The 17,732-nt window shown below is 41.4% G+C and overlaps 1 protein-coding gene across 9 annotated transcripts in view; it reads right to left on the bottom strand.

Annotated features, from left to right (window-relative positions):
* LNX1 (ligand of numb-protein X 1) overlaps positions 1-17,732 on the bottom strand; it is a 123,486-nt gene that overhangs the window by 16,326 nt on the left and 89,428 nt on the right. For 7 of the 9 annotated variants that reach the window (XM_042053400.1, XM_042053397.1, XM_042053403.1 and 4 more), the window contains 4 exons: positions 12,209-12,364; positions 8,788-8,990; positions 6,846-7,217; positions 1,734-1,871 (listed from right to left, as the gene is read on the bottom strand). In XM_042053400.1, coding sequence (XP_041909334.1) covers positions 1,734-1,871; positions 6,846-7,217; positions 8,788-8,990; positions 12,209-12,364 — 869 coding nt within the window. The remainder of the gene's footprint in view (positions 1-1,733; positions 1,872-6,845; positions 7,218-8,787; positions 8,991-12,208; positions 12,365-17,732) is intronic. The other 2 variants (XM_042053401.1, XM_042053405.1) reach the window with 1 other exon arrangement.

Below are 17,732 nucleotides of genomic sequence, written 5' to 3'. Positions count from 1 at the left end.
TCATTAGTCTTTACAGCACTTACTCATTAGTCTTTAAAGGACTGTTACAAAGCCAACATTGTGCCTTCAATCTCACAGCTACGCAAAATGTTGTTAGTCTTACCAAGAACTGCCATCCAACACCTCTTGGTACACAAAGAGAAAATGAGGATCTCAGGCCAGAGAGAGACAAATATTTCGTGTTCCCATGTGGTACCAGTTAATTACGCAGACCAACACGGTAGAGTTAGCAAGTGCTTGGATCTTCCCTAGGAAGCATACAGTAGCAGCACAAGCTAATTGCTGTCCTCCACATATCTTCCTAAGGAAATCATTGCTTCATTAAAAAGTAATGCCTTTTCAGATGCATGATTAGCTGGGCACTACTTGCTACTTGGTAGTAGCTACTGAACATTGACTCTGCTTTAACTCCTGCTGATCTGATCCCACCTAACAGGAGCTGTGATTGTGACTTTGTGGAAAAGGAAAACTAAAAATAGGTAAATATATACTAGTATTTTTTAACACATAAAAACACTGAATAATGTAGTTTTAAAAGACCTGCAAAAATGGGTATATTTTAAAATTTGTGAAATCCAGAGCTAGAGTTACCTCCTGGCTGACAGCTGTGCATCCAATATTTGGTCCAGAGGTCCTTTTAAGGACACAACTGGCTACCCATCAAGCAGAATGAACTTAAGCCCTGCCCTGTACAACTCCCTGATGCACCCCTGGCACTGGTGGCCAGGGTCAAACTTGCATGGATTTGCATAAGTGGTGACATTAAGGGTGATTAATGTAAATTAGCCAGGCATGTGACTTTTAATTTAGTGAAGTAAAAAAATTCAGTTCCTTCAAGGACATGCCTTGCTCTGTCTAAAATGCAAAGAATAACACAGAGTAAACTTAGAAAACATATTTTCAAAACTCTAGCTGCATTGGTTCCTACTAATACCTCATATGTTTGAGTATTAGCGTCTCTCTGCCTTAAGCAGAGAGAATATTACAAGTCTAAATGCACTAAACACACTCTGTGACCAGGTACCCAGGGGCAGCTGGGGCACAGTTTGGTAACCACAGCCCTATCCGGGCAAGATGGCTGCTCCGTGCTGTGTCCCGGGGTTGGGTCCAGCCATGCTGCACACTGCCAGCCCTTATAGACCCCACACCATGCAAGCTCCAGGTGCTGCTAGAGCACAACAAATATGCTTTCAGTCCAAAGCTCCACAGAAAGTCCTCATGCTCACAGCAACCAGGGCGACCAGAGCTGCTGTGTGCCACCAAACTGACAGCTGGGTCAGGGCATGGGCATTTTAATAAATGACCAACAGCCTAATAGTTACTGTAATTTTCAAGTAGCTTATGGGAAACTTTCAGGCCAGCGTTTTGTCTGAAGACTGTGCTACATATGGAGAAACTTAAGAAAAAACCTTTTCTTTCTGTTGGAGCGCATTGTCCTGTGCTGGCTCGCACTGCTGGTCAGATCTGTGGCCGTGGCCAGGATACTGTGTGCACATAAGCACCTGCCCCACCACTGCCCACTGCCTTCTCTTTCCCTCCCCACCCCAGGTGGAGTCTGGGCAGAACCAGGGGATAACTAATGAGCAGCACAGCTTTTGTGTTTCCATTGCCAAGTAAGACATGCTACTTCTGTTGACGGAAACCAGAGATAACACCCTGAGACATGAAAACACTAGCAGCTCTCCCATTCCCCTGTCCCATGGATTGCAGAGAAACCACACAAGTGCCCTCACCTTGCTGGGGTTGTTTCTCTCGGCGGAACAAGGCTGGGAGCTGCCAGCACTGTAATTCCAGCCCGTCTCCTGCAAGAGGTCGGGGGTCTGCTGCCTGGTCTGCCGCGACACGACGAAGTGAACCTGCTTCTCGCTGGCCTGTGGGAGGAGGTACAGTGTGAATCCCACTGCCCCAGTGCAACAAACCCCTGCACCTCAGCCCCAGAGAGTCTGTGAGATGCGGGTACCGCTTAAACATTGGTCGGCTTTCCCATTAATGAGGTTGCTGCAACATAAAACAGCAGCACCAGTTCAGGTCAATAAAGTTTATAAAAGTTTACTGCCAGCTACTTAATACTTCTTTCGAAAATTTGGTGTTAACTCTAAAAAATCCTTTCTACCTGCCCCAAATTTGACTGGAAGCAGTGATCCACCACAGTGAGTGGCGATCAGCTCTCACCTACACCTGTGTATACCACTGCAAAGCAGCAATTTGCCTGCCATGGCAGAGACAGACAGACTACCAGAGCTGGTGGTGCCCAATGGATGGGAAAGCTGAAAAAGATACAATTAACCCTGAAACCATGTGCTTATGCCTTGCCTGGTGAAAGTAGGTTATAAACAATGTAATTAAGTCCACTTGCATGCAATGAGCATGACAAATGTAAGGAAGCTTAAAGAAAGGGAGAAAAGGGATTTTATTTCATGAAATAGAATCCTACTGCAGCAGAGCACAGATAAAGAGGGTGGGCATAAGCAAGGACACAGAGCAATAGAGTTTAGGATGGGAAAGTAACTCAAACTCTCACTCTAGGAAGAGTAGCTTCAAAAGCAATTAATCCAAACTCAAAGCACTTCTAGGCCTTTTTGCACAATGCAGTCAAAATACTTGTGTGCCTGAGAGATGCTGCAATGCTTCTACTGAGGTAACATTGGCTTACTATTTTTAAGGTGCTCTGTGTGTGCCTGATATTAGTGGTAATTCTGTGTACAGGTGATTTTTTTTCTGTCTTATTGAATCTGTATTGTTTCCCTAGAAGCAAATGGCTTCATTTGCCCCTCAGTGAGGCTCATATGAATCTGTTTAAGACAACAGTGATACAAAGATAAAGCTGAGAGGGAGTGGGGTTTACCTGGATAAATCATAGATGTCTGCCATAAACCAATATACTGAACTGAAAAGAAGAATAGTGTAGAAATAACCTCAACGCTATAGAAGCATGCTCAGAAGACATAAAAATTAATCCTCTGATCTCCTTCTCTCTAGCCTAAAGACCTTGGTGTTGTGCCAGGCAGGAGCGGCTCTTAAGGACCAGTCTGCACAGGGTCTCCTGCCTGCTTGCTCTCAGGTTATACCCGAGGAACTGCTCAGGATCTTGCGTGCAACCCCCCACAAACACATCTGGAGGCCTGGTGCTCCTGGGGCTGCAGCTGCAATGCTTGCTGGTACCGCAGCCCCGGGGGCAGCAGACCTCCTGGCTCGCTTGCTGGCACGGTGATGTGCCCTGCTCACTGGGGAGAAGCTCCAAGGAAAGCTGGCAGTGAGCAAGCAGCTGAAAACCAAACCCAGATCCAGTTGTGCTATTGAAATCAAATCTGCCACAGACAATTAACAGGAGCCAGAGGAAGCTTCTGGGATTTTTGTTTTTATAGCTTGGTTTGTCCTTTCTGGAGCTGAATTCAATAGCAGTAGCTGAGAGTTAAAAAAAGCTTTGGAAAAATATCATTTTAGTTAAGAAAAAGCAACCTACGTCTCTTAAACCTCCAACTTCAAGCCTGAAATACACATGTTCCAGCTGTGCTATTTTCAATGAAGTAAAAAATGTGCACTTCTTTGTTACTTTCCCAATATCTTGGGGGATGCTATTTTTTAAATTAGAAACTCAAATCTTCACAGCTTCATAATATATCGTTTGATGCATACACACATATTTCAAGGTATCTTTCTCGGCATTTTTAACAGATCTGGTTTTATGGAATACTTATTCATGGACTCAACTGGTACCCAAAAGCAGAATTCCGTATGTTGGGAGAAAGGAAACCACCCTGGTCCCTAGTTTGTAACAGGACTGAGGTGGAACTGAAAAATACAAGATTAAACCTCCCAAGGACAGGAAAATACAGTTTTCCCTAAAATGAACAATTTCAACTTAACACAACTTCATTTTGAAACTCATCTGCTGCCACATGGTAAGCCTCAAAGCTGGTTATTTAGAGAAAGGTTATAAACATGATTAATTCTCATAGAACAACTAGCAAAAGTTCAACAAGAGTCTCTGTTGCAATGGCACATTTGTCTACAGGCCAGTCAAGCTGAGCAGTTTCTCAGAAGTCTGAGTGGTTTAGAAAGTTATCCAAACAACAAGAACAGCTTTTGTATTTACATATATATAAAAACCCATTAATGCTTCTACTGATCAGATTATTCATTGCTGATTCATTCTGATCTCTCCCTCCCTCTTACCACTGGCTTTTCCCACAGTTCTTTCTCTATATTTTATGCTGAAGTGAAAATTAAAGAAAGGAGGTTAGCTTTGGTACTGAGTCCAAGTAATAGCTGAAACAATCTACTAGAATTAAAATCTGTTACAGCCAAGGCAAATCAAGCAGGAAGGCAAAGACACAGTGGCAACTTCTGAGCATCTAGTAGGTAATTGCATCTTAGAAAGAGGCAGCAGTGCTGGTCTTGGCAGAAGCTGCCCCATTCCTTGCAGGGATGATGGAGCACAGATACGCTCCACATCACAGCCTGCTCGTCAGAGGCAGTTGTTGGGAGGAAGAGCAGCTCACCTGTCCCTAGCAGCTGCTCTGAACTATGGTGGGGGAAGGAGGTGAAGAGGAGGGTGAACATCTGGGGTCAGTAAAGTCTGACTCAGCCCATGTAGCTTGGCTTGATGTGCTCACAGGAGCACCCCTGATCTCTTACCTTGCTCCTTTTCTTGTCGCTCTCATGGAAAACAGATGTGAAATGTCTCATTATTTAGATTAAAAGTGCCCCTTCTGACACAAGGCCATGGCTAAAGATGACGTGACAAACAGGAGGCAGCAAACTCCCAAGTGTTATGATGTGTGCACGTTCCTAATTAGCACTTATATGTTTGTTTCATTTCAGTTCTTGTGACAGAGCTTAGAGCTTATAAACAGCCAGACATCTAATCTGCTGATTAGCAACTGCTTCACATATGCTGGTGTATAATTTCTATAGGCCTCAAGAATCAGATTTGTCTCAATTATTCATTATTTAAAAGTCAAAAATAATCAGATTCCACAGAAATCAGACAGTCTTCCAGCTGTGCTTGGCTTAACAAGCCACCACACCTTTTCGTGAATGTTAGGTCTGTTTTAAAAGAAACTGATGGTGTATTTGTAGCTTTCACCACCATAAATTAGAAGACCTCAATGCACTGCAAGCGACATGCTGAGCTCTCAACAGGCAGGATGCTGTTGAGAAATCAGAGGACACAGTGAAATATCCCTTCGTGTAAGAGGCAAATGCAAAACACTTGTGGCTTCAGTATAAAGGTTTTTCTCTGGCATAACATGGAAACAGGAAAGGCAAATGATAATTGATGAAAAAACACAACAAAAAAGACACAGGTTCCAGGAATTTTGCATTAGACAAATGTGATTCACAGAGCTCACATCAATGCAGTGTAATCCTGGCTGTTTGGAAACCTGAATCTCCCCTTTGATGGGCTTGTTTAAATTCCTGGAGACTGGTGTGCATTTCAAGCATTACTATAAGTAACATCCACTCTTTGGAGACCAATAAGGGCTTTAGCTGCATTTTTAAACACTTGTATGTGGATAGTCTTGTAAGTAATTTTTTCCACTTCATCTCACATGTTTTTTGCTTATGAAGCACTGATGCCTTGTTTTGTAGCCATAAAGAACTGCTCCAAGAATACTAGTTTTTTAGAAAGTTTTTCATTCCAGACTTGTTGCCCTCAGAGAATTTAAACCTTCCCCCTTCTGCCTTCTGTTCCCAGTTAGTGAGCTACATAAGGTAATCCAGAAAGATGCTGGACCAGAATTTCAACGACTGGCATTATGTAAGGGGATGAAATTTTCTTCACCTATGCTATCAACTTCACAATAAAAGCTGGCTACAACCAGCTGTGAATCTATGCTAACACAGGAATCCTTTCCACAAAATGGGTGGATTTGACTGTTTGTTTCAGTCTGACTTATATTACCCTGATTATACCTGTCAGAAAGGAGAAGCAGCTGGCCTGATTTGACGTCCTGTTATTTCATATTATGAAATTCTTCAATATGTGAACACTCTACATGCCTCCAAATGAAATTCAAAATTGCACAAGTATAATAATGGCTATAAATATGAGATAAAAGCAACAAAAGATTCTTGGCTTTGCTTTTTATGTCGAAATTTTCTAAAAACATAGTCTTTAAACAAAAAACCCAAAATGGTTCTGGAGGGAAAATTAGGCAAAAGCTGACCAATTTTGTAGCTGAGAAAGGCACGAGGGTTTTTTTTGTCTGACAGTTCTATGCTAGCACTCATTTAGTACTCCACGAGTCTAAACAGTGATTAATAAAAACTACAGCTATAGATCAATTTTTCCAAAACATCTGGATTTCCATATACTGGATTTAGGTAAGAAGTATCTAAGGTGTGGACTACCTTCAGCTGTAAAGCACATCTGTGGGAAATCACTGAGTCTCAGAGGGTGATGTTCATCCTGAAACATGCCATCCACTGCCGTAGGCTACTCTGGTTTGCGCCAGGGCTGAACCAGAGAGCACTGTGACTCCTGAGCCAGAGGAGTCAGGATTCTGCTGGAACCAGTGCTCCCAGGGTGCAGGCTGGCATGCCTTTTGGCAGCTGGCATCACTCTTTGGCGATGCTCAAAGTATACAGATGTTTACACTGCTCTGTATGTTCCAAAACCTGATGGTAGCAGGCACCTCTGTGAGAGTCCATGCCCATGTTCACACTTGTCCCCACAAAAACCAAGGAGCTTTTAGAGGAGTAAATTCCCATCCAACCTTGACTCCTTCCCTATACCAAATAAACAAATCAGTGTTTGACCTCTGCTTTGCAATGGACGATGAAAAAACACTGCTTGGCCTTTGCACAGTCCAAACCCCATCAAAGTGCGGATGACAAACCTGTATCAGCTGGGCTGCGCTCTCTGGACTGCCGTAGCGGTGGTCATGCCCATTGATGGCCAGCACCCGGTCATTCTCCTGCAGCTGTCCATCACGGGCAGCCATGCCACCTTCCAGCAAGTTGAAAATAAATACGCCTGGCTCGTCGGCCTTGCGGACCAGCTTTATTCCCAGCTGCTCATCTGGACTGCTCTTGTTTAGCACAACATGGAAGCTGTCATCCCTGTTGCAGTGAGCATGAAGGGAAAGTCCACTGTTTCGGCACCGGTATCTCTGCTCTCGGAGCACCGTCAGTCGAAGTACATGGCAGGGTTGCTTCAGGATTGACAGGGCATAGTTGTGAGGCACATTTTTGATGTCCATGCCATTTACCTGGAAAAGAGAAGTGTAAATCAGCAGCAGAAAGACAGTCTCTTCGGAGTTGGCACTGGGGAGGGCAGATCTATTTACACAGATGTCTTCATATGAAGTGACATGTGCTATTTCAAACTGTGTCACACAGAAGGCCAAGTTTCTGGTGCAGAACAATCTTCCCCTCCAGGAAAGGATGCGCTGCACATACAGCTTCTGCCCTTTTTCTTCCCCTTTCTCCCTGATAGTCTCCAGACATACAAGCTAGTTTTCATCTTTCTTACTGCTCTTTCCCAAGCTTCAATATCCTTCCATATATCTTAGTTTTATTCCACTGGCTTCTGATTTCAAATTGCCTTGCCAGCCTTTCCTTTCACTCCCACTGTTTTCCTGCTGTTTCTCTTCTTCTTTATCTCCCAGCTGTTCAAGGTACAGTAAAAAATGTTCTTCACTAATGAATCTCTAATTAAAAAGAAGGAAAGAGCCTCAAGTAGAAGTTTAAATGCCCTGGATATTTACTAACAATTATGCTGATTTACCGCACCAGAGAATCAGACTTTTCTTTTTTTCTCAGTGTTTTCCAGGTAAGATTTAATTCAGATGACAGTAAAACTGCATAACTACCACTTCTTAAATTTGGCTGTGGAAAAGAAAGAGAAAAAAGAGCTTCCAGTCAATCCCATCATGTTCATACGTGTAAGAGTGACTAGGCATTGCACTTTATATTGCTAAATGAAAACCAGTTGCAAGATTTTATTTCATCAATGGCTAGAAAACCTGAATCAGACAAGTTATTTCCATGTAGCTTTACACTGCACAGGTTGAACCATTTAACTACTAAGAAACATCTCCAAAATGTAACAGAAATACTCCCCAGCATGAACAAAAGCATTTGGCTGGTGTTTGCTTTTGCAGATTGCCTATGTGGGCATGACGGGACTGTTCTGCTGCAGTCTGGTGGGGACGACTTCACCCAGAGAGACACAGATCAACTAGCTTTAAGTTGCTGCCTTGAGTACCACAAAAAGCATGAGCTGCACCAGGATGGGGCTGAAATTCATGGGAATCTTTGGTAAATCCTGGGCAGTCAGCCACGGTTGGGAAGAGCTAGGCTGGGCCCATCCATGCTACAGACACAGCTTCATTGTGCAGTTTGGATGTGCCTGTAGGAAGAGCTTTGTCTTAGTGGTGCCATTAAGTCTGCTGCTCTTTGTGGCACCAGGACAAAAAGCCTCCCTGAAACACACAGCTGGCTGGTGGACGCTTATCCAGCTGCCTCTGGGAACCACCATCCAGAGGCATTTGTATTCACTGCTAGAGTGAAGTATGCCCACATTGGGATCCTGGGAAATACCTTTGGCCAAATCTGTCTGACATAAAGCAGACGACATGGCACAACCTTGGCATGCCTCAAGTGTCCCTAGCTACCACTGGGGTCAGCAAAAGCTAGGAAATCATAGTGGCTTACAGGTGGTGCTCTGAACTTCGGAACATCTTTCTGTATGCAACATTGCAAATCTCATCATGATCGACTTACACCATCTTATTCTCTGTCAGGATATTTTTATCTCATACCTCCACAGTACTGTACCTTTAGTATCATGTCTCCAGGCAGCAATCTTCCATCTCTGGCAATTACCCCATCTCGATAAATATGCTGTATAATAATGTGAACCAAAGGGGTCTCACTGCCTCCCACAATCCTAATGGCCAGATTTTCATGGGGATCGGTACGGCTGATCTTAATGCAGGTAACTTCCCCATCTGGAATCAGGTGATACAACCTGGGAAAACCTGGAAATGCATATTGTAAGGTATTTATTTGACAACACAGCTTTGCTTTGTTGAAACATGCACTGCACAACCTCAAGTACTTGCCAGTTAGTCAAGCTAGGTTTTACGCATGAATGTGATTAAGACTAAGTGAAGAGGAAAGGATAGGTAAGCATGCTGAATGGACTTGAAGGGATCTTTTTACAGTTAATATATTCAAACTTCCTTTTCCCCCCCACAAAATACAGCCTTAAACCTTTGATGTAATCCAGACAGATTAAATGTACTTCAAAACAGTTATATACATCAATATTTTAAAGGAATAAAATACATTTTTAGTCACCAGAGACACCTCAGAACCAGGCCACAGTTTCTTGCTGGCCCTAGAACAGATGGGCATAGGCACCTAAAGAAACATCCATCCCTGCTGTGGTGGGTTGTAAACTCTGTCTCACTGGTAGCATCCCAGGCTTCCCTGTTTTCTCCATTTTTGGTGTCATAGCGGAGGACTGGGCGCTTGTCTTGTGACATTCAAGGAAGCCTTTTATTTATCTTTAGTTATCAGAAAGACAAGATTTTTTGGACAACTCAAAGCACACAGTAGTTCCCTACCAGACCCCTCTCCTTTCATCACTGCTTGAACTCTAGGAAATAAGAATGAGTGGCTCTTACTGTCATGTGTCTGTATTAAAACCACAGTATGCTCAAAGTACCTGGAGGGAAAGATCTCTGCTGGCCCTGGTAATATGGCTGTGGGGAGGAGGGAATAATGGTGGACAGGGGTCCTTTTTGTATTTATAATGCACTGGATAAGAGTATCCTCTTCCAAACCCTACTTTTCAACTGGCATGTCTGATTTCACAACATGTCACTAATACTTTGTTTCTTTCTAGGTCAAATTCAAAATTTTAATCCATACTGAGCAGTGAGCAAAGTTGAAGTAAAAGCAGAAGTGAATTTTCTAGCACAGGCATATCAGACTTCAATTATTTTGAATCCCCCACAGCTGAGAGAAAGGGTTTGAACTTTTTGCATGTGAGTCCAATCCAGTGCTTATATGACAAACCTGTAAGTAAAAAAATTAACTGCTAATATTGTTTCAATAACCTTATTTAGAAATGAAAGTACAGTGAGTGTTATTGAATAGTGGTTAAGTGTAAAATGAAACTTAACAGACCAGTATCTGAGATAGAATAAATATTTGCTACTACAGAATTAGCAGGCAACAAACAAGCAAGGCACCAAAACCTTTTGGGAGAGAGCAAGGGGAAAGAAAGAACAGGAAAAGAAATATTGAGAAACACTAGGTTGCATCCCTTACCACTTCTTTGATCATATGCTCATCAGGGTGGGAAGCTGTCCTCCTCCACATCTGTAAAAAGCACCTACCAGTAGCACAGACTTCGACTTTGTGGTTTTACACAGACTTGACAGGCAATAAAAGTCTGTCTAGATAACTATACAGCCTGTACCAACCCAATACTCAACTATTCATTTACCAACCAAATACTCAACCATTCATTCTTGCAATAGTAGTTTCTGTGCTAATACATGTTTATTTCAGTTTTGCAGGCAACTTTAATGTCTCAGGAATGGAAGGTGCTTCATTTCCCCCATGCTCATCTACTTTCTAAACGCTACTTGCTCAGCTTGTAATTTGTTCAATTCTCTCTGTCCTGAAGGGTGGATTCACTTGATCTAAATCCTGCCTCTAAGTCAGATACACAGTTTGGTGATCTACTTGCTCTAACTTCCTTTGCAGTGTACAGGCATCCAAAGGGAGTGATTTCTGTGCTAAACCACCCCTGGAGGTAGCACTGCTGTGTAAGAAAAGAGGCATTTAAGTCTGGCATCTCAGTGGGGTGCTTGAAGTCAGACAATAAAAATACTCCTCAAAAATCACCAACAGCCTGATCCCTGCATCAGAATAAGCATGTACATTTCACACTCTTAGTGTGGCTGTAAGAGTAGCTATGTGTAAAAACACAAATGAAAATCAGGATACCTAGATCTTCCCTGCATGCAAATAAATTAATATACGTGTATATATTGAAGACTATCAAAACAGGGCTATAATATACCTACTTCTATTATGATGACTCACTTCACATCCTAACAAACTATGCCTTTTGACCCTGATGTTCATTTTACCATAGCTCATTCTGAAAACTCTTCTTAAGGAATTATCCCGTTGCATTTCTTGTCCATGGAGAATTGTGGACTGAACGAACTATTGACACACTCATGCTATTTCACTCTGTAATTATCCCAGAGCAAAATCAGGGCAATGTGGCAGTGAACAAGTCTCTACACTTGTACAAGACCTATATCTTTACATATAAACATGTAAACATAAATAGGTTTCTTTGCATTTTGAACAAAGCCTTACCTGGTTTGTTAAGTCTTGCAGTGGCACTTGTCTGACTTTCAATATGACTTTATGCAGATTCTTTTAGAGGAATTGATAATGTCTAATTTTCTTCTGAAATGTGTTTTCCAAAACATTTTTCTTGCCAGTCTGCAAGTCTCTAATGCTACTCTTCCATAGTTAGCAGGCTGTAATGCCTCACTTTCTGTCTTAATTTGATTTGTGCTCTTTATCAAATATAATTAATAAACAGAAATATTTTCTCCTCAGATGGGCTAAGCAACCAAAATAACTCCTCTGTGATCCAATAATTTCTGCTCTCTTCATTGAAGACTTGCCTCTTCTTTTCATCCCAGACATCTACATGGACATTTGTACTATCAAAAAACTAGACTGTTGTAAGTAAAAGGCCAATGCCTATTTTGATAAACTAACAGTAAGTGTGGCAATTGAAATATATAACATACGCAAATATACTTCTTTTAAATAAGAAAATTAATAGTTGCTTTTTCACCAGTCTGCCTACATTGTGTGCAGTTTGATCAAAACTTACCATGCCTATTTCAAGATGATGCCATGTCTAGAAAGCAATGTCTTCAAATTGAATTTTTTAATGTACATACCATACCCAGAAAAGGTGGACCCTGCTTAATCACCTGGTTGCATACAATGACTGGGGCCTCAGCAGCCCAATTTAAGGGACTCCAACTGACTTGAGGGCTTGTACCTTTGAGATATATATACATCCTGTTGTGAGGCTGGAGTATCATTTTTCACAGACTCCATTTTCCAGCCCTTACACTCTTACTAAAATTCTCCATTTTTTTTAGTCAGGTTTTCCAGAGCAGGAAAACCCAGGAGTATGGCATACCTTTCTTTACCATTTTATATTTCCAGTCCTTAAATATTGAAGAGCTGCTGAATTTAGAAAGAAGGAAACTTTCTGTCTTGTTGTTGGTGATTCTTCCAGGTCTTCCCACACAGTGTTGGGTTTCTGTCACAGGGGGTTGTATGGAGCATTCTGAATCTGTCAATATAATAAAATGTCACCTGCATTCAGAAAGATTGTGTGGGCTTTTTTCTCAAGCAGTATTCTCTTAATATTAGTGTGCAATTGTATCGGTATTTTCACACATCCTGTTATGGTAACAACATAGGAGAGACCAGCTTTGCCCAGTGAACTCCACTTATCTGGCACCACGTGGGACATTGAGTGTTTGTTAGCATAGTGGCCATGACAGAGTGTTACAAAATTTTAAGTATGCTTACTATTTTTTCCCCACAGTTTATAATATTTAATGGTAATGTTCCTTCAGTGCTCAGGTTTCTGCTGACCTCTGTGTGTGTCATGCTCCTTCAACAGTGCTGCCACGAGGGTAACTTCTGCTATCATTCCCAGGATTCAGTGTGACAACGTGCAATATTTGCTGCGATTCTTGAGTTCAGATTAATCAAAGGCCACTGTAAACAAAACTTGTATCTGTGGTTGCAAGTCCTCATTTAGATCAGGCAGCCTGACTAATGTGCCGGCTCACCCCCACAAATAGGACTATCTGCAGGAATACACACTCATGTTTCCCAGCATCTGGACACCAGAATTTAAATTAAGCTTGTGCAACCTACTCTTGGAAAATTCATGCGTCTGGGAATGTCACATGCCCTTGTGCTGGTGGGGAACTTTATTCTGCAACTTTTCCTTCCCAACAGATTTTCATTTATCATTTCATTCTCCTAGAGGTTTGCCATCATTTTGATTTAATGCCTTCCATTAATTCTCCTGTAATGCTGCTCCGGTGAAGGGGCAGGTAGAAGGTGATGCCAGTTCTAATATCTCTTCTTGCTTCTGGACATTCCTCTCACCAAAGGAGTCCCAAAAGAACTAAAATGAAACTGTTGCTGAATTGACTGTGTCTCTAAAGACTTGGGGCTCTTATCTACAGCAGGCAAATTTATCAGTCTGCAGCAGAAGAAATGCTGCAAAGACAATCTCCTTCTTCTGAAAATTGCCTGGCTCATTGTTCCAGAGCAGAGTACTTTGAACCAGTTCTGTAACAACTGTTTTGGGAAATCAGAATGGTAATTGAATCAAATCTGAGAAAAAGAGGAACAGTGTGGGATTTCTGTGGGGTACAGCCTTCCTGAGACAGAAGTTGGGCTGCACTGTCTTGTCCTGGGGCTGAATAAACCACTTTTTTTCTGTACATAGAGAGCCTTAATGCCATGAAATGGTTGGTACCATCTGTGTTTCACTTACCTTCTTTTTCTTCATGTACTTTTCCAAACATTGAAGTATTTATAATATCTATCAATCATATATATGTATGTGTGTATATATATATACATATCTATCTCAAAAATACAACAGGGTTCACACAGAGCAGTACAAGAAAGAAGCCTGTTCTGTGGTTTTGCCAGTGCCTGCTGGGGCTGCCTTGGTCTTGACTGCTGCAAAGCAATAACAGATGGTAGAATGGCATCCACTATGAGACTGAGTTTGACTTTGAAAAATATTTGCCATCCTCAAGCAATCATAAATTAAATTTCTTTTACAATGGCTTGACTGCAAAATTAAATCAGTGAATGTTTTTGAAAGTCAGAAACACAGCTCTTTTAATGTAAAACTGTATGGAGCTTTTTTCGGTTGTACCTACAAATTCTTTCGTCCTAAAACATTAGCTAGTTTAAAACTCGTATTTGTAGATCAGTTTGAGTAAAGAGTATATATATCTATAGTCTTTCTTGGAACTGAATTTAAGGTGTAAAGCCAAACTAGGAGCACAGTGATACAAATAAGCATAGCAAAGCTCGAGCAGTCTTTGCTTGGAGATATTGTATCATTTAAGTAGATTGTCAAGGTCATTTACACTAGTAGATCTAGTCAGAAGATATTACATCTTAAATTCATCAGTGCTGTAAGCATGTCCCTGACACCTTCCCTCACACCTCAGAATGAAACTCCTTATTTTAAACTTTCTGAACTTCTACTTCAGACCTGGAAAGCTATTTGTAGCTGTAAAAGCTGTTAATGAAATTGCTCTCAGATAAATATCACAAGCATGAGTGCTGACTACACTCGTGCAGACTACACAAAAATATTTCTTTGCATGGTATTTTACAAATAACAAAGCATTAAAAATGAGACAATCTTAACACCTCCTTCCCCCAAATATTTTCTTGTTGGTGTTTGTACTCTTCATTCACCTCTAACATTTTCTTTGGTTTGGACATTTCACAATTCTCTACTGAAAATATCACAAAAACATTTCAACAGAGAAACAAAGCAAGCCTGAATCATTTAAATCCAAAATGAGCACATATAACATTATTTAAACAAATCAAACCACAGGATAAAAATGTAAATCATGGAGTAATCTCCACAGTGCAGGATGGCTACCAGCTCCAGGTATAAGATAACATTCCACTGTAGCTATTTCTCTGCTGTAATTATAACAGAAACATATTTGATTTATACATCGTATTTTACAATGTCCCTGGGTGTCAACAAATTTTCCAAAACCAGTACTGGATTCAGCTTCAAGTTAAGAAGAATTTGAATATTTTTTCTCCCACATCAGAAACTATTATTTTGTCTTGCACGGTCATATTGCAACCGAGCACTGGCTCAACAAACATAGCAGCTTCAGATTAAAGGCACCTACACACTCTGCATGAAGGGTTGCTGAAGGCTAATACATAGGTACTTGTTGTGGTGTTCATTCTCAGAGCTCCTTTGACCAAAATACAGGCAAAACACAGATTAAACAGAGACATGTGAACTAAGACGGGGGAATTCTGAAAACGGGAGTCAGATTAATTATACATTGAGCTTTGCCAGAGGATCTTACAGCTCCTTTATCAAGAAGAGGTTATACCACTGCGCTCACTGTGAGGCTAGCATAGCCTCAGCTTTATTATGCTCATACACTGATTAAACCTGGTGAGGAAAGGAGTCACCAGAGAGTTGGTGAGGTCCTGTCCAATCTCCTGGAGCAATGAGGCATGTCTGAGTTTTGTTCTTAGATGGTCCCAGACACGAAGCTGTGAAAATTTGGGCAAGGCAGCAGCAGCTTTCCCACTGGGTGTGAGGACCTCTGAAGTCAGGAACCACCTCATTCACCCCCACAGGAGCACCTCCATTCTCAGGAGAGTGGCATGGCAATGGTGAGACAGACATGTGGGGCTCCCTTTTCTTCAATAGGTAAGACCTTTAGCGAGCACAGGGCAGAGCATACAGCAGCTATCCCTAAAGACTGACCAACAGCTCTAATCAGAAGTCTAGCTGCAGACTGCTCAGAGCAGCTGAGGATTAAAAAAAATAAATAAAAGAAGAAAACATACAGAACTGGAAAACCAGCCTCCAGCTGGCAGGATAATGATAACTACTACAGAAAGAAGTACATTCATTTCCTCCTCCAGCAAGAAGAAACAGAGAAAGGCTTTGAGATGCCATTACACAAAGCACCTGTTGCAAAGGACTGAATAGAAATCTTTGTTCAAGTTGTGTTTGTATTGCTGCAAGTTACTTGCTTGCATTTTTTTTAAGATCAAATTCCAGAACTGTGTAATCAAAATGCATTCTTTGCAAACATAATTAATAAAGTAATTTAGGTACCCAGCTTCTGTGATCTCATACTTAAGAGTAACTGCTTATTAAGTAATTACACGCCTACCTGGTCTTTCCAGTGCAGCAGAATACGCTTGGAATTTCACAGGAATGCTTGTAGCAAAGGAATGAAACCACAAGCAGAGCCAAGGAGAGAATGACAATCTTGACACTGTCACTGGGGCCGTGGGGTGATTGCCATTATATACCCCTTATAGAAACAACAATGCTTTTCTTTTGCTGGAAATGTAAAGGCCAGTGCCATCTTCACACCTTTCTGCTAACATCTGGACTGCACTGGGCTACTGGATAGGTGCTGTTGACATCTAGATCATCTGCACACTCTGGACATGAAGCCAAGATTTCAGTGGAACTCCAACTAATGTCAGCTATATGTCTAGGTAGAAAGCAGTCTGTATCTCATCCTGAAGAGATGCCTTTTGAAAAATATGAACTTGAGGGCAGTTTCACTCATTCTGAAAAAAGGCAAGCTTTTGCTTACAGTGGATTGAAAAGTTGCGGAATGAGAAATATATCTGCCTGCTCAAACAGAGATATATACAACTTACTTGCAATATTTTACTTGGGGAAAAATAACAAAATTCTATTTAATAAAAATTATTACAAATTATTAAAAATAAAGTAAAATTATTAATGATGTTTCCAGGTCAAGGAGTATATTCACATTCCTTTTATGGAAAAGGTTCACAATTTTGAATTACCCGGTTTTATTTCGGCTGTATCAGCAAATATGTGAAGTAGGAGAGCTAGTACCAAGAACACAGCAACATAGTGAAACTCTCCTGAAGGAATAAGCAAATAAAGCAGAATAATATTGAACATGGTTCTCTGATTCACCACTATTCACAATGGCATCACAATGATGCCTGAAAGTAGTATTTGGCAGCCTTTTGTCCTTATTTTGTGTGGGCTTCAGTGAGAACCTGAATACAGAGCAAAGGAAATCGGATATTTTGTATTCCTAAAGCCTACATCCTGGACGTTTGATCCGGGAAGAGACATGAGGTGCTTAGGAATCAAGCAAAGGAATAATAAGCTCAGTGAAGACCTTAAGACATTGATTCCCACTCCATCATCACTTCCTCTTGATGCATGAATGCCAGTGTTAGTTTCATAATTATGGACCAAACTGATTAGTAACATTTGCTTATTGCTTTGAGAATGCCACATGTTAAGTGTTACTACCTGCTAGACCCCTCATCCCTGACATTCATCAGAAAAACTTGCCTCTCCCTGCTGTTTAAGAGTGGAGCATTCTTACTTCATCACCTGCCTGGCTGAGGTAATAAAGGATCCCACAGAAATGCTGGAATAATTACAGTACTTTACACTTTCATACCATCCTCCCACTGGGAATTTCCAGTGCTTCATAAGCATTAGCCAAAACTCATTAAGTTCCTCTGAAGTATGATTATTGTGATCCATTTGCTTTAGGGGGACATGCACATGCCGATGAAGAGACTTGAACAAAATTACAGAGCAAATCAATGACAGCTCCAGTAATAGATCCCAGACACCCAGATCCCACATCCTGTGGGCTAGATACTGGGCTGGCTGTAGCATCCAGGCTGTTACCAGAACAGCCCTACGTGAGGTCCCACACACCTCAGCAACATTCTTGCCTGCCAGTCAGTAACATCTTTTGAAAGAAGAAAACAAGGAAAGATTGCATTTTCTGGTTTGTTTGTTTTAATCACGGACAGCCCACCACATGAAAGGCATGTCAGCCATGGATATCCAGTTCCCACATGGATAGGGTCCCCTACCCCAT

The sequence above is a fragment of the Corvus kubaryi genome, unplaced genomic scaffold (genome assembly GCF_017639235.1).
Source record: "Corvus kubaryi isolate FWS band 111438036 unplaced genomic scaffold, C.kubaryi_AGA036_p1.0 split1-131, whole genome shotgun sequence".
Taxonomy (NCBI): Eukaryota; Metazoa; Chordata; class Aves; order Passeriformes; family Corvidae; genus Corvus; species Corvus kubaryi.
Note: the sequence above shows the minus strand (reverse complement) of the source record. Positions and strands in the feature narration are given on the sequence as shown.